Below are 20,289 nucleotides of genomic sequence, written 5' to 3' on the forward strand. Positions count from 1 at the left end.
AAACTCTTGTATTTCAAGTTTCATATGACTGTCTGTCCATTCGTCCGCACGATCGTGGATATTTTGCAGTGAGTCATTACCAGTATCACCAGTCTCAGCTGTGTGTATGTTCTCATTCAGACAAGTCAGGACAGTGTGAGTGTTCTTGAGTCATATGAAGGGGTTGAACTACTCCCTCCATGGACTGAGAAAGTCCCGTATCTAATATGCTACAAAATCATCTTTATCATCAAATTTCATCTAAAATCAACTTAAGCTTAATGACAACTTCTTATACAGAGAGTGATCAATAATGGATTCGGGTGTTTTTCTGTCCTTTTTTTGTTTTGGACTGGGACTTTTTTGGCCTTGAGCCTGGTACATCATAAATTATGGACATATTAAATTATTGTTACTTTCTGTTTATTTGCTTTTTTTCCCAGCAGTCTTAACTATACTTGTTTTTGTTGTTGTTTTTTGTTTGTTTTCTCGGGTGCGTGGGAGTCGAGGGGAGGGATGGGAGAATATGAGGAAACTTGTTCTCTGTTATGTATGTATGTTTGCTCAACTGTGCAAGTTATGGTGGACTTTGGAAATAAAAAGACGTTTAAACAAAGAGGAGGCAACGTTATTTCCTTGAACAGCTGGACCCTGTTGTTTTTAGCAAACAAACAGGAGTAAACACTGTGTTTGTTGGACTATTTTATACATATATGGTGCACTACTGAGTGGTTACAGTACCAGGACAGTGTTAATGTTAGATTGGACAGTTTAGCTCTGTTGTACAGAGGAAGAAGCCATATCAGGGTTTAATGACACAGACAACACTAAAGATCAATTTAGCTCTTATTGGGGTCTTTTCATGGGATTCTTTTACAAGAAACGTGAAGAATATCACCAGTCTCCTCCTTTCAGAGACACACCTGTCAAACTATTGGAAAGAATATTGGAGGAACAGTAAGGGATAAATGTGAGAGTCCATTCAGTTCATTCATTAATGAGGTATGAGGTGTTAACATGACGGCTAGCTTTAGTCAAAGGTCAGAGCTGCAACAGTTAGTCAATTAATCAATTAGCTGATTGACAGAAAATGAACTGGCAACTCTAGTGAAAAGCTCTTGGGTTTTTTTTAAGCAAAAATGCCAAACTTTATCTGGTTCCAGCATCTTAAATGTGAGGATTTGGTGTTTTTCTCTTTATTTGATTGTAAATTGAATATCTTTATGATTTGGACATCACTTTGGATTTGATGGAGATTCTTCACTGTATTCTGACTGTAATGAATATTATTATTTGCAGCTTTAGGCAACACTTTATATTTAGGTGTCTGTAATAAGTGTTAGTTAATAGGTAATAAGGCCCTCATACGATGCTTATTACCTTGAGTATGTGTTAATAAGGCTGTATAAGTGTTTGTAATAGCATTATAAACAATTTATTCTTAGGTTATAAGACATGTTTAAGAAACTTGTTTATAGACTGCCTAAGAACATACATAATAACAAAGTGTTAAACCTTTACTAAGCTTTTGTTGTTACTTTATTAAGATTTTTACGTACTTAATATTATGCACTTATTAACAGTTTACTATGCATTTTGTGGATACCAGATATTAAGTGTGAACGGTGCTTATTAAGGTTAATAATCCTTTACTATGCTTTATTAACATAAAATTAAAATATGACTTTCAGGCTGTTGCCTTTAGTGGGACACTTATAACTGAAGAGAGGAAAGAGGGGAGAGAAAGTGCTAATAAATGTTTTATAATCTTACAATAATTTTGTTTATTGTGCTATTGTTAACACTTATGTAGTCTTATTAACATGTTAGTGTTAACAAGCATCTTATACTAGCCTTTTTGTGTATTAACTAATGCTTATTACAACAAGCTTAGTGTAAAGTGTAACCACAGCTCTAATAAAGGTCATCAGGTTGAGGTTGTCTATTGAAGCACAGACACTGATGACTGATGATAAGTTAGATGATGGGAGAAAAAGCTTTGAAAAAGTAAATTGCAGTTTCAATTCACACCACAAGTAAACAACAAACTGTTGTTTTTTCTTTATGCTTCAGAAAAGCTTAGAAAATGTGCAGTGGCAAAAACAGTCCGATCCTCCCACTGGCTTCCAAGATAAGTTCAAGAACTGGTGAATTTTAAGTCAGGTGGCATCACTGAGTTTCACCATTAACACAAGACTGGTCCTCTGGTTGTTTATTGTGGCACAATGATTGACTGTTGGTAACTGTCTTACCTGCACAGGTCGAGTTTTTCAGATATCGGCTGTAAAGATGTCTGCCTTCTCTTCATTATAATGGGACTAAATGGCACTCAGCTTGCAGTGGACAAAGCACCGAAAATACACTGAAAAATTCAAAACCAGCATCTTTTTTCCAAAGATCATGACCTGGTTACTCATAATTATTCACAGCAGACCTTGTTGTGAGCAGTTCCACTTAGGAACTACTCTCTTTCTAGTAGAAAAGAAAGTCTTTCTGGTACATTTTGAAGTAGTGACTGTAGATACTGCTGCAGAATAACAGTAGTTCCTACATGAAACTGAAACTGGCTGTGAACTATAAGGAAAAAATAAGCACAGGACTGCAACTCCAGATGAATATTTACTAAAAGGGAAGATTGTCTCTAGAAATGTACCTAGAAAAATGAACTATTTGCCTCACACAACTTTACATACACAAATAATATTGTTACAGAATAATAAATGGTAATACAAAGACATGAGACAGGCTGTACATACTTTCGCAATCACCTCAACTTATGTCATTTTTAATGTTAAAGAACCTGTTTCATTAAATGTTTAAATAAAGCTACTTGTCAGTAAATAATAAAAGCACAGTGTAATCTGGAGTGAGGAGTGTTTCCATTAGCTGATTTCTGTTCTCAGGATTATCACCTCCTGAGTGGCACTAAGTAGGATCAACGTGAGCAGGGGGGGTCAGCGAGGAATCCTCTTAAACGAGCACAAAAATGTGAGGTTTATCTGACGTGAGCGGATCAGCAGGAGAATACACCTGCTGAGTTACACTTTCTGAGAGAAGTGCCCTCATCGCCAGCAGAGGAGCTAAAACACAAAGACTGACATTTCTCACCGGTCAGGATGGATGCTCTAGAGAGAACAGGGTGCAGTATGTATAAAATATTTATTATGAATAGTACAGTATGTCACAGTTCATAACAAAGAGTTCCCATTGTGCTTGAAATAGTTACATTTCTCATCACATGACATGTGAACATAAAGGCATGTGCATATTACATGAACCGTACACCAAATTCAAACTTTTCTCTTTCTTAAGAATCTAAACGTTGCAATATAATTTGTGCATATATATATATATATATATATACATGTATACTGTATATGTAGGGTTTATAACTAGGCAGCTTTCTAGGGCTGACCACAAAAATAGTTCTGTGTTCAAATAGTTTCAAAGGAGCGACAGTTATTTGGATATTTAACGCTGCTTTTCTCACTGCAAGCCTAAAAAGGGGCAATATTATGAAGGCACAGTGTTGCATGCTTCTCAGTAGCAGTCAATGGTAATGACTTTAATAATCTTAGGGTTAATGTGATGAAGTGGTAGCGCAGCACTGTAAAAATTCTTTTCACTTGAAGGTTTTCAATATTTTTGTCGTGTTTGTACCTTTATTTATAAATGTTACAGCACAGAACTACATATTGCTTTCAGTGATCTTGTCTCTGAGGTTTAGAGTGCACCAGCATCCCATTTTTAGCAACGCATATTTATGGTGTTGGTAAAAAATTCAGCCTCTCGAGACAAGCGAAGTGAAAGTACCCTCCACATGTCATATCACTGTTGTTCAAATGGTGGCACAAAATCAGATTTTTAGCTGGAGCAGATTACTGTTTTCTAGTATGAAAAATCACTCTGATCTGGTTCTGTTTCTGTTGGATACTGTAAAATATAAAGAAACTAAAAGATAATTGTAAATTTACTGGGGAAAAATACATAAAAAACAGGACCAAACTTACAAGGTTCATTGGTTGTCATTCAAAATGAACGTTTAAAAATATTCTTTGCAAATATTAGTAATTCTGTCATCCCTCTGTGGCTAAAAAACTTCAAAGAAATCATGACACACGTCTTCCATAATGTAACAATAATCTGTTAAAAGAAAATAAATATTATTTTCTTTCTTTCTTAGTATGATTGAATCACATAAATAACAAATACTCATCACCTCATCAACTTCTGTTTCTGGTGATGTTGGTGTTTTTCAGAGTCAGAGAGGCTAAAAGGTTTTTCATCTGTTTGAATTCATTTTAAACATTTGTGTTGAAACTGTTGCGTAACATTCAAAGCTTTACACCTTTGACCTCCACATAACATGACAAAGACAAGAACTCAAAATCTTCACTAGTTTGTGTTTAGACTTTCCACATTTTCTTTTATGAGGAAAAAAAAAACACTTCAAAACAAACTTTACAAAGTCATACCTTATTATTTTGAGGGAACGGTTTGACATTTTGGGAAATACGCATATTCACTTTTTTTCTGAGATTTAGATGAGAGGATCAGTGTTACTTTCATGTATTCATTATATGGATTAAGAGCTGGACGGCAAATGAGCTTATCTTAGCATAAAGACCTGGATCAGGGGGAAACAGCTAGCCTGACTGTCCAAAACTCGAAATGGACAACTACACATAACTCCCATAAAACATCTGTTTGGTAGACATTTATGAACTTATGAACTTAAAAAACAGTCAAGCTCTCTGTTTCCCTCTGCTTACGGTCTTTAAGCTAAGCTAGTCTTCACACACATAAGCAGTTTCTGTCTGTGTTGCATTGAGCACATAATGAAAGTTCTTCTCTGGTTGGACAGTTGTTTTCTAATGTTGCTGGTAAAACCTACGACACATGAGTTCATTTACTGTTGCACAGTTTGTTTCCCAAGAAAAGAATAGTTCTGTTTTTTGTCTGTATTGTGGTGTGTGTGATGATTTTCTCAAAATAAAACAGAGTGTCGTTGAAAATTTGACCTCTAAGATTGATCAGATTGTGGATGCAAGATGAAAAAAAAAGTGTTGGGTCTTGTCAGTCCTCCGTTCTTTTGATCTATTAGTTGATTTATGCAAATCAAAAACCATGTTGACAGTAATTATGTCATCTTTTAGGTCATTCATTCATCATTCTTTATAAGAAGCAGCTTTAACATTAATTGTTTGTAACCAATTCATAATTTGAAAAAGAGGGAGGTTTCAGTGTAAAAACCATGACAGTCATAAGTTAAAAGTTACTATGTGAGTTTTCAGTATAAACTATTTACTACATTTGTTAGTGGATTTGAAAATGTCAAAACTAAGATAAAGACTATACCAGCTTTTATATGATTTTTAGATCCTTTCTTTCACAGGTGTGGATGACTAAATTCCTTCCTAACACCATTGTCCCTCTTTTTGCCTCTGTTTGATTTCTGAACTTCTTACCTGTGTGTCAGCTTTATGAATTCTCTGTGACAGAGAGGTCACAGCAACATGATTTCAGTGCTTTTCCCTCTCCTTGTGAAAGTAGACCTATAAAGACCGAAACACCGACTCTAAACCAAATGAGTTCTCACTTCTGTGATGACATGCCCATTTATTTTTAGTCAGCTGAATTTTTGATGGGAATGGACCGACAGTACAGAATGTGTTGGAGAAAAAACCCTCGGCGTCTTTTTCCTCTCAGCTGTGTCTGTCTCAGCTCGTCTTGATAAAAGTGATGGCATGCAGGGAACATAAATTATCCATATATATAATAAATAATATAAAATAATGGTTATTCTTTGCCACGTAAAAAATACATTTATTGTATACTAAAGATAGATTCAAGCAGACCAGTAAAGCTCCTGTTTTTACCCCACAATCACTCATGAGACTTAATTTGTTTTGGAATTACAATAATGACTTGATATGAGTGATATAACGCTCACTACTGATTGCATTAAATTTGTTCTGAATGTCATTAACAACAATGTGGAAAAATGGTTTGATTGTTTGTTTGAGTCATACTTACTGAATATTATTAGACTTTCTTCCATGGTTCATTGTTTTTAAAGAGCCTCATCTGATGATGTTTTCTTTAACAGCTAAATATGCACTTTATTGCTTGTTATCAGACCTCATGGCTCTGCTTCACTTGTTGTTTAAAGCAGCTTTTTCTGCTTTCTGTTTCTCCTGGACTTATTTGTTGATTTAAGTTACCACAAAATGCTCAAAGCACCTTTCCTTCCTCTATTACTGATGTCTATTCTATGTTTTGTTTCCACTACAGTACACACGATACATTCATTCACACAAAATTATTTTGTGGAAGTAAAATCGATGATGAATTCTTCCATCAGGCTAACAATATATATTTATTGTTTCAGTGGAGCTGGTAACATCTGAAATAATCCTCTTCTAAAAGAAACATGTATTTTGTTGCTCTGTAAATGATGTTTTCCCTTGACAATTTTTCCCTTGAAATCGAAGATGTTTTAAAATGTAAAATAAAATTACAATTTAAAGAGAAAGCCACACTTCTCCTGGACTTTATTTTATTGATTTTAACTGGATTACTTTGCCTGGGTCTGGTGTATTTATTTGCACTATAAGGCAGTTTAATAAAATAAAATATTAATAAGCTGCAACAAATTCTAATTTCAGTGTTATATATTTTTGTGTAATTAATATTACACAACTACATTAAATTGTTTAAATCTTTTTTTTTTTTTAGTAAATGCTCTGTAAATTATACGGGCACCTTAATACAAGTGTTACCAAATTTTTTTAGAAATGTCCTTTGGTTGTCCTTTTTTCCTCTTATGAAATAACTCAAAATTTAATAATAAACAATAAAATCAATTTAAAAAATGTGTGAGTAGTAATTTACACAGGTGGTGACCGTTGTCTCCCGTCTGAGCTTGTGGAAGCCAGAAACAATTCAGATTGCCTCCAAATATTAGCCTAAATAAAGTAACTGTAGTCCTGAAAGCAGTCACCTGCATTTCAGACACTCTGCCTGAACATGTGTGCCAAAATCATTTCCTCAAAGATGCACATCTTTGCATCTTATTAATAGTCAACTTGTATCTTGTGTCATCATGAGATGATGCTTTTTTTCTCCAGTGAATTTGAAAACACACACACTGAAACATGCAAACCGGTGTAACAAATGTAAAAATGTATCTCGGGGGCCATTAAAGGCAAAAACCAGTGACCATCTTGGTTTGTTTACATGAGCAAACCTGCACTTTGAAGTTTTATTTTACATAAATACATTTTATTTTAGAAATGTTGTGCAAAAGGGCATTCCTTACTTACTATGTTCTTGAAAGTTCTAAAATTTCTACATAGGGGGCACAGCCATTATCAGGTCCATCTGCATTACCTGATCAAGCCAAAGCTAAAGAGCACAGCTCTCATACAATGTATATGTCACGTGTTTTTATATATGAGAGTAACTAACACTAGATATCAGGAAAGATGAATAACTTGCACACTGCTGCCACACTAGCCATGGTTTATGGGAATTACAAGCTCTCCTGAAAAATGTCTTTGAAAATCTGATTGCTTGGCCAGAGTTATCTGTTCTATAATTCATAATGATCCTGGCAGTTGATATAATAAAAGAGTTCATCAATCGCTTGAGGAAATTACTCTGAGATTGTTTCAGCAAGTGCAAAGACTGTCCTTTTTCACTGTCATGGTGAAATAATGCAAATGACTCGCTATGTGGCCTCGGTTAATTAAAAATGCACCATCTGCAATTTTGAGGCACACGTCTATTTTATGTGACATGCAAAGAATCTCATACAAATGATTCAATAACAAACCAGTGGGTCATGCTGTGTCTACGGAGCCTTCCAACAGAGATACGACTCTCACAATGAGACTCTCAAAATCTGAAGCGCTAAACAGATTTTGGACTAAAATCAAACCGCTCAAGTTATTTTTCCATTATATTGCAATGGAAAAACAAGTCAAACCTACAGTATGTACAAACGTAGAGCTGTCAGTTTTTATGCAACCTCCGAGTGTTCAGTGTTAGGACACCGATATCTGGGCTACGACCTCGCCTCCACTTGATAACCAACAGGTACATCCCTGTGATGAAGGCAGTGCATCTTAACGACCACACGTGTTGCCTAATCTAAATGGTGTGCCCAGTGCAGCTTCAGCTATCCAGGTAATCTGGACTTTGCCTGATTCCAGCTGCGTTCACAGTTAACTGTTGCCTAATGCTTCGTCTGTCCTTCAAGAAAAGACGTCCTCTTTGCCCAGTTCTGGTGAAGCAGGTCTAGAAATGTCAAAAAGAGGCTGCGGAGAGCCAGCACTTGATTTCCTTGCTTTGAGGAGTTTAAGTGCTTCTGTGAGTTGTGCCTCCAGGCCGGACATTCGGACATTCAGGTTCTTGAGGTCGTCCTTCAGCTCCAGCTTGAGCTCCTGAAGCGAAGCCTGAAGTGTTTGCTCTGGGATGGGGTAGAAGGTGTGCCTGGCCTCTGGAGGCTGGACAGGACTTCGGTCCTGTGGCGTCATGCGGAAATCACTCACTTTGTCCAGCCGCAGGTCACTTTTGGTGATACCGCTGTCACATGAGTCTGTCTTCTTTAGAGACATCTGTGATTCGTGCACCTTGGTCCGTTCAGGTAAAGTCTCCATGGATTCAGCTTTGGACACTTTGCTCCAGTTGTCGGCTTTGGCCATGGACTCCTTGAAGCGACCCCAGCCTTTGACTTTAAGTGGTTCAGCTGACCGACCACCGACCAAAGAAATGGGAGATGGCACCTGCAGCTTCACCTTGTCTGTAGGAGTGCAGTTGGGAGGTGTTGAGGATGAAGGCGTTGAAGATGAGGGTGTTGCTGGGCTTTCTGTTACCGTGACGATGCTGGTAGTTGTAATGGCTGTATTAGCTATCGGGATGTCCACGTACACAGGACCCTTCTCAATGTCATGTTCGTCTAGCTCTGGTTTGTCGGTCGTCAGGCGGGCCTCCTTCTGCTGTCGAAAGCGCTGGAAAAGTTTTCGTACCGGGTGATCTGGTGGCAAGTTCAGGGGGGCTTCGTTTTTACGTCTCTGTCGCTCCTCTTCCTCTCGTTTCACATCGCTGATCTTGCGGAAGACAATCTACAAGAGAATTTAAAGTTCTTGTGACTAAAACCTCATAATAACAATCATTATTTTGTTCTGAATGATTAAAAAATGAAACACAAGCAAATGAAATTGTAATGCTACTTCTTAAAGTAAATGTAGTTTTTTGAATTTAACGAATAATAGTATAAAACCAGATCTTTGTTTAGATGAACAGGTGTATCTGTCTTGTTGATTGTGGAGTTAATATGAGGAAAATGTGTCAAATGGGTGTGCTTTGTAAATGTCACCTTTAAGAGGCAATTCCCACAACGCAGAGGGAAAGTTCACATCATGCCTCTGGCTTCAGTGGGTGAAGACACACTGTTAGCTGACCACATAGCAGCTAATGGGCGACTGTGTGAAGCCTGGCAATTTTTCTTCTGTACTTCTGATTGATGTTTGTGTGCAACAGAATGCCTGCAACTTGGTCCGATCGCATTAAAAACAAATCATAATGAGCTTCTGTTATCAATTAAAGGCTAAATACATTTAAAAATCAAAGTTTCTACTCTGTGTTTTTATTTTCTTGAATAGTTTTTGTTTCATTTTGTTAAGATTCAACAACTACATCTCCCATGAGTCATCACACACATGCTTTTATTTGCTTTGTTGCCAAGAGTAACATGCGAAGATTGACATCCCTCTGTGTGGAAAATAGCATATATAGCTAGAGCCAACTGCTGGTTATCTTAGCTTAGCATAAAGACTGGAAATAGGGGGAGACAGTTTGCTTGGCTCTTCCATAACCTTTAGACCACTCGCATGTCACACGCAACAGAGATCTCACAGTTTCACCTTTTCTGTATCTTATGATTCCAACTTTTTATCTCAGAATTTCAACTTTTTAAAAAATTAATCATTAAGACTTTTTAACTTTAATTATGACTTTCTTATAATTTCACATTTTTATCTCATACTTTTTAACTCAGAATTTCAATTGTTTCAATCTCATAATTATGACTTTTAAAATCACAATTAGGAGTGAGCTTTTAGAGTATAATGTCTGAACAACCAAATGATGTGTTCACAACTTAGAAAGTGGAAATCCATTGCTTTAGCTCCAATAAACTGTTTTTCGTCATCTATTGCTCTCATTCTCGGGCATGATGCTGAAATGCAATAAGCACAAAATCATCCATCATCTTTTAAGAGGCGAGACAACATCCATTTTTCTTCTTCACAGTCTCATAGCAACACTGTTCTCACAACTTAAACCACTCGAATGCTGAACATATCGTGTGCTGGATTTCCCAGGTCGAAAAACACAACCTCACCAGCTTCATTTTAACGGCTGCTTATTCAATCCGTCTCTGGATTTCCCTGCTGTATGTGGTCAGAAAGTATGGGACCCTGGTGAATAGCGAGTTAAATGCAGCAGATGAGATTGCCTCTTGATATGCAGGCAATTCAATCTCACTTGCACTCTCTTGGGCAGGGCAACCATATTATGAATGAGGTAATGATTGGTAGCTACACTTGAGTTGTTGATCACAGCTGTTCCTTTTGATTGAAGGATATAGTAGTGGCTTTAATATATGGTGGCTCTTTAATGGAGACGCTTTTTGTACAAAGTTTAGCATGTGTTGTTCAGCTGTGTAACATATGAGCTCTGGCTGCAGAGATATCAATCTTATCCTGTAACTCTCAGCAAGACTGCAACTAATCGCATTTCATTTAACACGAGCAGCGACATCCACCCTGGAGAAACAGAGAGAAAGAAACCTGTAGTAACCTGTAATCACTGTACTCGCCCACATGGATTACTGTGTGATCTGTGGGAAGCACAGTGCAAAAACACCATAGCAATTATGACTCGTCTCCAAAATAAAAACGAGATGAAGCATGTCCACTTGAAAGTTCAAGCTCATATTAAAAATAAAGTGTGACCAGAGGAAGAGTAACAGGTCAAAAGGAGTTGAAAAAGCAGACAAACAATGTGGAAAAGCACAAGTTCAAAATCTTGTTCTTATTACACTATAAATTCTAAGAAATTGTTTTTGTTTGGGTAAAATGAGCCAAACTCTTGCTTTAAGTTTTTCTGAAATCAAACCCCATTTTAAAAATTTCATTTATACTTTTTTCAGCAATGACCTTTCACTGAATTTACATTCTCCTCTCAAAATGGTAATTTCATTGTTGGTGGCGGGGTCCAGCGTTCCCCAGCTAAATTTAAATTAGAGACAGGAGGGACATAACAGAAAGAACCAGCTTCTCTAGTGAGTTCAGTCAAAGGCTGACACACAAACACAGCCGGTGGCTGCGGGCCGGCTTGCTGTTAGCATGTGTCTCATTAGCTTACGGCTTCCTGCTTGGGGTGAATAAACATGCTAACATGAGTAATGTGAATAACTACAAATGTTCCCAAAATTATCTGGTGATCAAATTTGCATCAGCAACACAAGGTGAATGTTTGCTTCTCTTTTGGTGTAGAGCTGCAGGTGACAGGCTGCAGGTAACCAGCTACTGTGTCCTGCTATGGCGTGGAAAACTACTTGCGCCGCATTTGGTGTCATTACTGACTAACTTCTTTATTAAAACAACATGCGTTTATTGAGCAGCTGCTCTTCTGTTGTATTTCTGACCAAGTAGCTACTTCAGCAGTATTTTGCTGCAGTATTATTACGCCCTCCTTGTTGCCATGCTAACCACAAGAAGTGTCACCAAATCACCCAGGACTGAAATCTTGAAATTACAACTTTAACTGGTCAGGTTTAACATTTTTCACAACAGTAACTGGTATGTAGGTGTCTTTAATCTGACTTTTGCCATGTATCCTAGTGTTACACTTTTATAACTGATACTGTACACTTTAAACTGTGGCCAGTTTATTAGGGACACCTTTGCTGAAACTAATGCAGTCTAATACAACAGTCCTGCAATAAATCCTCCCTTCACAAAGGTTACAATATCAGTTTTTATAGAAACAAAGGTGTAAATCTGAGTCGCAAGTGTTATAATAATGTTGATATTGTCATAATATTTTTACCCACAGTTGTAATTCTTGCTCTTTATGTCAGTTTATAATTGTCAAGAAAAATGGTCATGGCAATTTCTATATATTTTCATTGACTGTTCTGATTTCATAACATGCAGCATTTACTGTGTGAATTTTTTCCAACAAGCTCTTGGCATACATCTGCTGTAATGAGTAACCTGAAGTCTTCTAACATTCAAAGGACTCAGTGAAGCCCAAATCTAAACTGAGTGAATATTAACTTCTTCTTTCTCGGTGCTGTTTGAAGAGTGACTCACCCTCTTCCGTAGGTTGTAAGTGAGCAGCAGATTTCTTGAGAAGTGGTTGGAGAACGCTGTGTAGAACTCCAGCACCTTCTGTAGAGCGTCACGTTTAATGACGTGAAGGTCGCAGTAGGTCAGAGCTCGGACGTTGGCACAAGCTTGAGCCAGAGTCACCTCTTTCCAGAAAACATCCCCAAATACGTCTCCCTTGCCTGCAGAGAGAGATCACTATTTAAACCAGGCAATTCTTTTAAAGGTAAATAATCGAGAAATAAATTACTTGTTAATTCTTCTAATAAGGCCTCCTTTATAGATTGTAAATTGTACAGAATGGCTTTCATAATAGCCAATACATCATTTGCTAAGGCTTTATATTTGCTTTTATGTAAACAGATTGAAAATCCTATTTGCAGTTCAGGTCTGTTTTTCTGAGTAGGAGTGGTGGGCTGTGTCTTTGAGATTCTTGCATTTTTAACCACACTTGCTCCATGTCTTTGTGAGTAGTTTTCTGCAAGTGGTTTCACTCTATTTATTTCAGTGTCTTCTTTGATTTGTGTTTAAATGCAGCCATTTAACATCTATGTGTGTGTGTGTGTGTGTGTGTGTGTGTGTGTGTGTGTGTGTGTGTGTGTGTGTGTGTGTGTGTGTGTGTGTGTGTGTGTGTAAACGTCTTGTTTGCAGGTATACTTTACATGTTTCTGTTCTGCAGTACTATTACACTAATGAGAATTTGATTCATACTGGTAACATGTTTATCACTTCAGGCTCCATTACAGGCTCCATCTGGGTCAATGACATTAGCCTGACAGTATATTGATTGTTGCAAAAAGGAACCAATAGCAGCTTATTGATCAAAAACAGCTGGGGTGGTGTCACTGGGCCTGCCAGAGCATAGCATCCATTATTCACTGAATCAATCACCTGGCAAATTAAAAGGAGAAAGTTTTAAAAAGATAAATACTCTGCTTGGATTTAAGCAAGTCAGCGTAAGCAATGAAAATTAATCTTTTTTCTGTATCTTGGTAAATAAAAACATAGCCTTCCTAATTAGATCACACCAAGGTGCACATGAAGAGGAACTGGGCACAGAAATACCAGAAAATCAGAAATCTCAGAGCAGTCGGCAAGTGGTCTGGTTCATTCCTTATCCATATGCATTAGGCGTGGGTTATGAGAGATAAGAGTACTTCATGTCAGATAGGATCTAAATTCTCAGGAGTGGACTCAGAATCAGCTCTGATCTTGTGTTTATCACTGTGGGAGAACGTATTTTAGGACGTAAAAATCAAAATAAGCAACTGAATGAAAATTACTTTGTGGAATTTGATTCACAGATAGAAAATCTGAAATAATTGATTTTCTTTTCTTTTTGTATGTTTTGTGCAAAGACACATCTGGGCATGGGCACTGCAAACTAGCTTAGGCTATAAACACTGTAGTATGTGTCACTGGTCTAAAACAATAGAAATAAAATTGTTTTACAGTCACTATAAAAACAAAAATTAAAGAAATAAATGAATGAATAATCTGGCAACTTTTGTATTTAATTTTAAAAACTGCACAATTTTGCATTAACATGATGTAACAAGTATATTCTCTTTCTTGTATTTCCCCTCCTTTTATATTATATATATATATATATATATATGTATATATATACATACATATATATATATATATATATATATATATATATATATATATATATATATATATATATATATATATATATATATTATATGATGTTTATTTATGGGGCCTAGAGCTGCAATGACAAATTTATTATTCAATAAGTCAATTTGAAGAAGATGCATCAGCAACTAACAATACTCAAATTAAATTGATTGATTCACACTTTTAATTGTAATGAACTGTAATTTTATGGTTTGTGCTGGATGGCTGGCTAATATTATACACTGATGTGTGCCTGGAGATTAATCTGGCAAAAATCGTCTAGACTACTACTACTAATCCATACTGAAGTAGAAGGCCTTAAAATGCAGACTACTGTTCAAAATATGAGTCATTATTTAGAGGAATTGTGTTTTTAATCTGATTGAAACTGAGATCAAGTTGAAAAAGCCAGAGAGTACTCTAAAGTGTTACTGAGAGGATCGTGTGTCTGTGACAAACAAATTCTTGTCCAAATCGTGAGCTCATGACTCAGCAGACAACGATCCCCTGACAACTCTTTTCACTGCACTCAGAAACAGTTTGTAAAGTGCTGCTATAGAGAAAGACGAAAAGGAGCATTTTAAGTGAGGCTTCTCACAAAAACATTTTGTTACTCTGATGCAAAAACAATGCTGGAGGCCAGTTTGACTGAAATGTTTTTCTATAGTCATCACAGGTGTTCATCATTGGTGTTGATGCATCTAACATAATAAATTCAGAATTTGGAGCAAGATACTGTAGCAGAACATCTGCATTTTAGATCTTCGGATATTTTTTTAAGCTAAAGAAATCTGTAACTTAATACTCTGAAAAACAAGAGCAGATCTGGGGCAGGTCCTTTGACACTTGGGGGGGTGGGAGGCCTTGAATGTTGTCAAAGTGAAGTCCATTATTAATGATGTCAAAACACTAAGTATAATCCAGTGAAAAGATACAAATATCAGGAAATATGGAATAAATATATGGTAAAAACGCTCAACTCACCTAAAATGGCTACCACCTCATCATCCTGAATGACTTCCAGTGATCCTGACACCACAAAACAGAGGCTGTCCACACTTTCACCAGCATGGTAGATCAGGTCACCAGGGGCACAGTGGATGGTCTGAAACTCCATCGCCAGCGCTCTGAGACACCCATCGCTGGCCAGCCGGAAAGCTGGGTGCTCTTTAAAAACCTTACGGTTGAGATGAACACAAATATCTGCTCTCATGTCCTTCGGACAAATCTGCAGCACCTGGAAAGAAACAAGAGTATCAGTTAATACTGAATCATACTTCAGCTGACTTCATGATAAAACTAGGATGGACGATGACTTAGTTTGCAGTCTTCCATGTTTTGCCTTGTTAAAGGCTGTGCACTGAAAAGCACTTTGTGTTTCTTGGTCAGTGTCGTCAAGTTGTAGAGGAGAAGGCAAAACAAGTCTGACATGCTTGTCTTTTTTGCACTGATGTGTTGAACTGGATAAATTGTCGCAGAGGTGTAGTTTTGTCTTAGTAGGAGGGTGTAATGCAGCTTTTTTAAAGGGTACTGGGACAACAGCAGCTGAACCAGCTTTTTCACTTGAGTGTCAGTCTTGGTGTCCCTTTATGGGAACAAACTCTTTGTGTGCAGTCAACACTATAACTTGATAATCTGTAGCCTTATTTTGCAAGCTGAGCAGTGGCACATCTCTGTGGCTATATTTAAATAGGTATAATCACCCCATCCATAGGTGGATATACACAGTGGATACGTACCACTACACCTCTGCAGCAATGCCACTCAGTCTTGTTGCAAATTTGTTCTAGTGGCCATAAATAAAAATCTTCCTTGGCCAAAATAGCCTTTAAGCCATAGACGATCCTTATGAAAGAGATGTCTGTCAAGGTCAACTGACTGTTCCTAAGTCCCGGCCATTTTTGCTGTGTGCTCCAATGACAGTTGAGCAAAGGTACCTCGGTCGATTTTCTCCTTTTCCTGTAAAAGCGACACTACCTAACTGGCGTGCTAATGTTAGCAAAACGCTGGCTAACTAGCTAGCTAATGATTGATGTGGATTAGCTTGCTGGGTTACTAGCGTCTTGCTAACATTAGTTAACCTAAGACATGACTATTTGTCATTTCAGGTCCTCCAGCACCATCTTTTAATCATCTTTAAAATCTGGTTCTTTCTAACGTAGACAAGTCTAGCACATAGCATATTTGAGTACAAAAAACAGAAAAGAAGAACGCTGACTAACCAAGGTTGCTTGCTTGCAACTCTGATTGGAGCACAGAGCTAAAAGGGGTGGTACTTAGGAAGGGTCAATTATAACTATTTCTATTATGTAAACTAATTTAAACTTTTAAGAGCCTAGAACAAGTTCCATGTACCTGATGTCATTCCAATGTAAAATTAAAAAGCTGACCAGGAACAAAGGTGCAGGTTCAGCAAGAGAAACACTAATGTACACATGCAGTAGGGCGCACTAGAAAACTTTTTTGGCTTACGTGCTGAACAAGCAATTTTCATTACAGTAACTGCATGGGACTAGTTGCTGTTACAAACTATATGGGAGAGAACTAGGAAATATTGCACCTGACCTGCAGCTTAATAATATTAAGGTCCATTTTTGATGTTTGTCTGGACATTTTTTCCAGTACATATGACAAACTGTAATAAATATTCAGTAGGTATTTGTTAACATTAAACAAATGCACTGTAAAGTCTTTTTTCAGTAGCTTTGGGAAGTGCATTACTCGAAGTCAACTTATCTATTGAATAGGACTGTATGTCCAGTATTAATTATGTTTTAACATGCAGTTCACATAGAAGCTGCTACCATCTCAGAGTCCAGCCGCCTCTCTGCTGACTGTCACTGAATGGCAGCATGTTGTTCAAGTACACGTAATCAACAGGATGCCAGGCCGTTGCAAGGCTCTGCCTTTAAAACAAATCTCTTTGAAGATGAATGTCAAGCAGAGAGGGATTATGTGCCAATTTTAGACCCTTTAGTGTGGCCTGAAGCCAGACAAATAAATAATACATAGATGCAGTGTAAGCTTAGCATTATAAAAAGGACACAATAAGTAGATAAGTACAGATTAACCAATAGGGATAAAAAATAGTCCAAGTGACACAATCGCTGTCTTATTAGAAGTTCTATCTTTTTAATTTGAGGTGAAATAATATAACTTTTTCCATAATTGCATTTTGGACAGGTGGATTTAAATGTGATGCAGTTATATGAATGTGTTCTGGCTTCAAGTCAGTCGAGTGGCACCAGTTCAATGTCCCTGCTCCCAGCTTTAAATGCTTAATTCCAACTCGCTCAAATCATTTTAGCATCATCTGAATTCAGTAGAGGGGCTGGTGGTAACTGTTGATTACTGTGCCATTAACACCATACCACCTGTCTACTTTTGATAACAGACTTCAAAATGTTGTCACAGAATAACCTGATAGTTTTTACAAAACAAATTAACAACTAAAAATAATTTTTAAATGCAGTGATATTCAGACAGCATCTAAAAATCTAGGGATTTTTGGTTCTTCAACCAGAACAGAAAATTGAAGTGTGCAGTGTGATGTACCTTTTCAGTGTCTATGCCCCGTGACATGGACCAGGTGGATGCAATGTAGTCCATAACTCTTTCACTCAAGCCCTTGGGCACCTGGTAGAGCTTGAGGAAGTCCCGGACGCTGTTAAGCATCTCATGGTAACGATTCGTGTTGGCGTACATCTGCTGGAAGATTGTTGTCACATTACCAAAGATAGTGGCATAAAGGAGAGCTGGGAAAATATAGAGAAAATGAAAAAGGAGAAGATTAATTTGAGTAAAGTTAACAGGAAATCTGAAGTGTCGCCAACGATAAACACTGTCTGCGATGGAGGGATTTTTTTTAATGTAATTTCCTGTCAAAGCTGATACAACATATAGATATGAAGTTTGTGGGTGCTTGTACGGACTTGATCTCATGAGGAAAGGTAAAATGTGTGCTAGGAAATTATCTCTGAAAATGCAAACAATCGTCCATTTATAGATATGATAGGCACTGGTCTGGTCATTTGTTATAGAGATTCAGTGTTTGGCTCAACACCACTGAAGGCGACTTTTGTTTAGTTTTTCAAATGTGGTTTTTATTCACTGGCTTCCAAGCTTTTTAGACATGTCTTACCTACAGCTATCAACAGCAAGAATCAGTGACACAAGACTGATTCTTGAATTTAATGTAGACTATTCTGATATCGTGAAAGATCTTCTGTCTAAATACAAACATTTCATTTGCACTGTCCTGTTGGTTGGCAAAGGGGAGGGGGGTGGATTCTGTAATAAAAATATTAAGAGGCTTATAAAACCAGAGCCACATAATACTGCAGCAGATTTTAAGATTGAGAAAACAATATTTCCAAGCACAAAAATTCTCCAAATCAGGGTTTACAAAAACATAAATCTCTAAAACTTGGTTTACAAGGGCATAAAAATCTCCACTACCTGGTTTATGAGGACATAAAAATCTCAAATACCTAGTTCATGGGGACACACAAGTCTCCAAAAATGGGTTTACAAGGACGTGAAAATCTCAATAACTTTGTTTACAGGGGCATAAAAACCTCAAAAAATAGGTTTATAAGAATATAAAAATCTCCATTGCCTGATGTGTGACGACATAAAAATCTAAAATACCTGGTTTACAGGGACATACAGTACAAGTCTCCAAAAAAAAAGGTTTACCAGGATACGAAAACCTCCAAAACTTTGTTTACAAGTGCATAAAAATCTCCAAAACTTTGTTTACAAGGACATAAAAACTGGGTTAATCAGGCAAAGCAATTTCCAAAAATTGAGTTTAAAAGGACATAAATCTCTAAAACTAGATTTACACAGACATAAAAAATTCCCATCCTGGCCATAGATGGTTTCCTTCTGACACTGTTGGCCTTTACACGTACTCAAATGATAAAATCAGAAAAATGTGCTTTAAGACTCAATAGTTTCGTGTGGTGAATGCTTTAATCAATCCCATGAGATATTAACAATTATTACTCATCACTGCCACCAAATATTATCAACAAGGCTCTTGCCAAAAGGCAAAAAATATAATTACAGCTTTGCACTGTGTGAGTGCGTCCCACTGAATAAGCATATTTTTCTTAACTTGTCTTGTGATAGAAGAATTAAAGAAAAGGGTGTAGCAGTGCATCTCTGAGGTGGTTAGGTGGTTGAACTGGTGCAACAGCTGGCGTGTGTGTGTGGATCAAAGCCATCAGATGTCTGCTCTGTGTGTGTAGTGTTCTCTTGGCAATAGAGCCCTAATTAGCCCTGCTAGAAGGGACGGAGAGGAAACATGCCAGCCACACATTTCAATTATCCTCAGATGATGACAGTAACCTGTGCATGTGTTTGTGTGTGTTTGTTTATTTCACAGCGCACAATCAAAGTGTTGAAAAACTGCACAGGGAATAATGCTAATTAAAAATTGCTCAAAACTCCTCAAGGGCAAGGATAACCACAACTTTCATCCTTTCATCACTATCGCTCATTTGTACAACCATGTTATCAGGTGTTGCAATAGTGGTATATTTATCGCCTGAACACAAAGAAGATGCTCTTGTTTGTAACATTGTCAGTGATGCACGTTTGCAGGCATCAAGCTCAGGAAGATAACAAATCATAAAAGGTCTTAAAAGGTTCTGAGCTTATTAAATCTGAGATGATTTGACAATCTCCTCCTTTTGAAGTTGCCAAAGTTTTAGGATGACTGCTACCTCGAGCTTGAGCACAGATGGCAATGCTCACATCTCTGACAAGCAGAAAAATGCTGTAACAAAGGAAACTCAATCGGTCCCTGTGGAACGACGCTTCATCTAGTCCCCAACATCCCTCTTTACTTGCTGACGTACACAACTTCGTCGCAGCGTTGCTCGGCATCCAACAGCTGGTTTGTTTGAAGGTAGTTAAAAGACAGTAGTCAGAAACTCCAGCCCCAGGCCAACAGTTGCTATAGAAACAGGACATATGTATAGTGCCCCCCTTCCCTGTGCCAACCCCCCCCCCAAATCCCTCGTCACACTGTGATCTTCTACTGCCAGCACCGATCCAGTGCTGATGGTAAAAATAGAACAGTATCAGGGCATTCATATTTCATAGAGAACAGCCATGGACTACAGTAGATTGCATCTACAACAATCCTCCTGAGGCTGTCTGGTTTGTAGATATTTACGCTTCAAGATGATTTGTATCTCACAATGAAAATTTTAGACAAGTCTGCAGATGAGTTTTGCGAGGTCCCCTGAGACTG

At 37.4% G+C, this 20,289-nt stretch overlaps 1 protein-coding gene across 1 annotated transcript in view; it reads right to left on the bottom strand.

The window, feature by feature from the left end:
- Positions 1-6,902: 6,902 nt before the first annotated feature.
- kcnh1a (potassium voltage-gated channel, subfamily H (eag-related), member 1a) overlaps positions 6,903-20,289 on the bottom strand; it is a 47,841-nt gene continuing 34,454 nt past the window's right edge. The window contains exons 9-12 of the mRNA XM_084735974.1: positions 17,580-17,779; positions 15,009-15,261; positions 12,366-12,562; positions 6,903-9,107 (exon numbers count right to left, since the gene is read on the bottom strand). Coding sequence (XP_084592100.1) covers positions 8,238-9,107; positions 12,366-12,562; positions 15,009-15,261; positions 17,580-17,779 — 1,520 coding nt within the window. The 3' untranslated portion in view covers positions 6,903-8,237. The remainder of the gene's footprint in view (positions 9,108-12,365; positions 12,563-15,008; positions 15,262-17,579; positions 17,780-20,289) is intronic.

This window comes from Lutjanus erythropterus, chromosome 14 (assembly GCF_056507025.1).
Source record: "Lutjanus erythropterus isolate fLutEry1 chromosome 14, fLutEry1.hap2, whole genome shotgun sequence".
Classification (NCBI taxonomy): Eukaryota; Metazoa; Chordata; class Actinopteri; order Lutjaniformes; family Lutjanidae; genus Lutjanus; species Lutjanus erythropterus.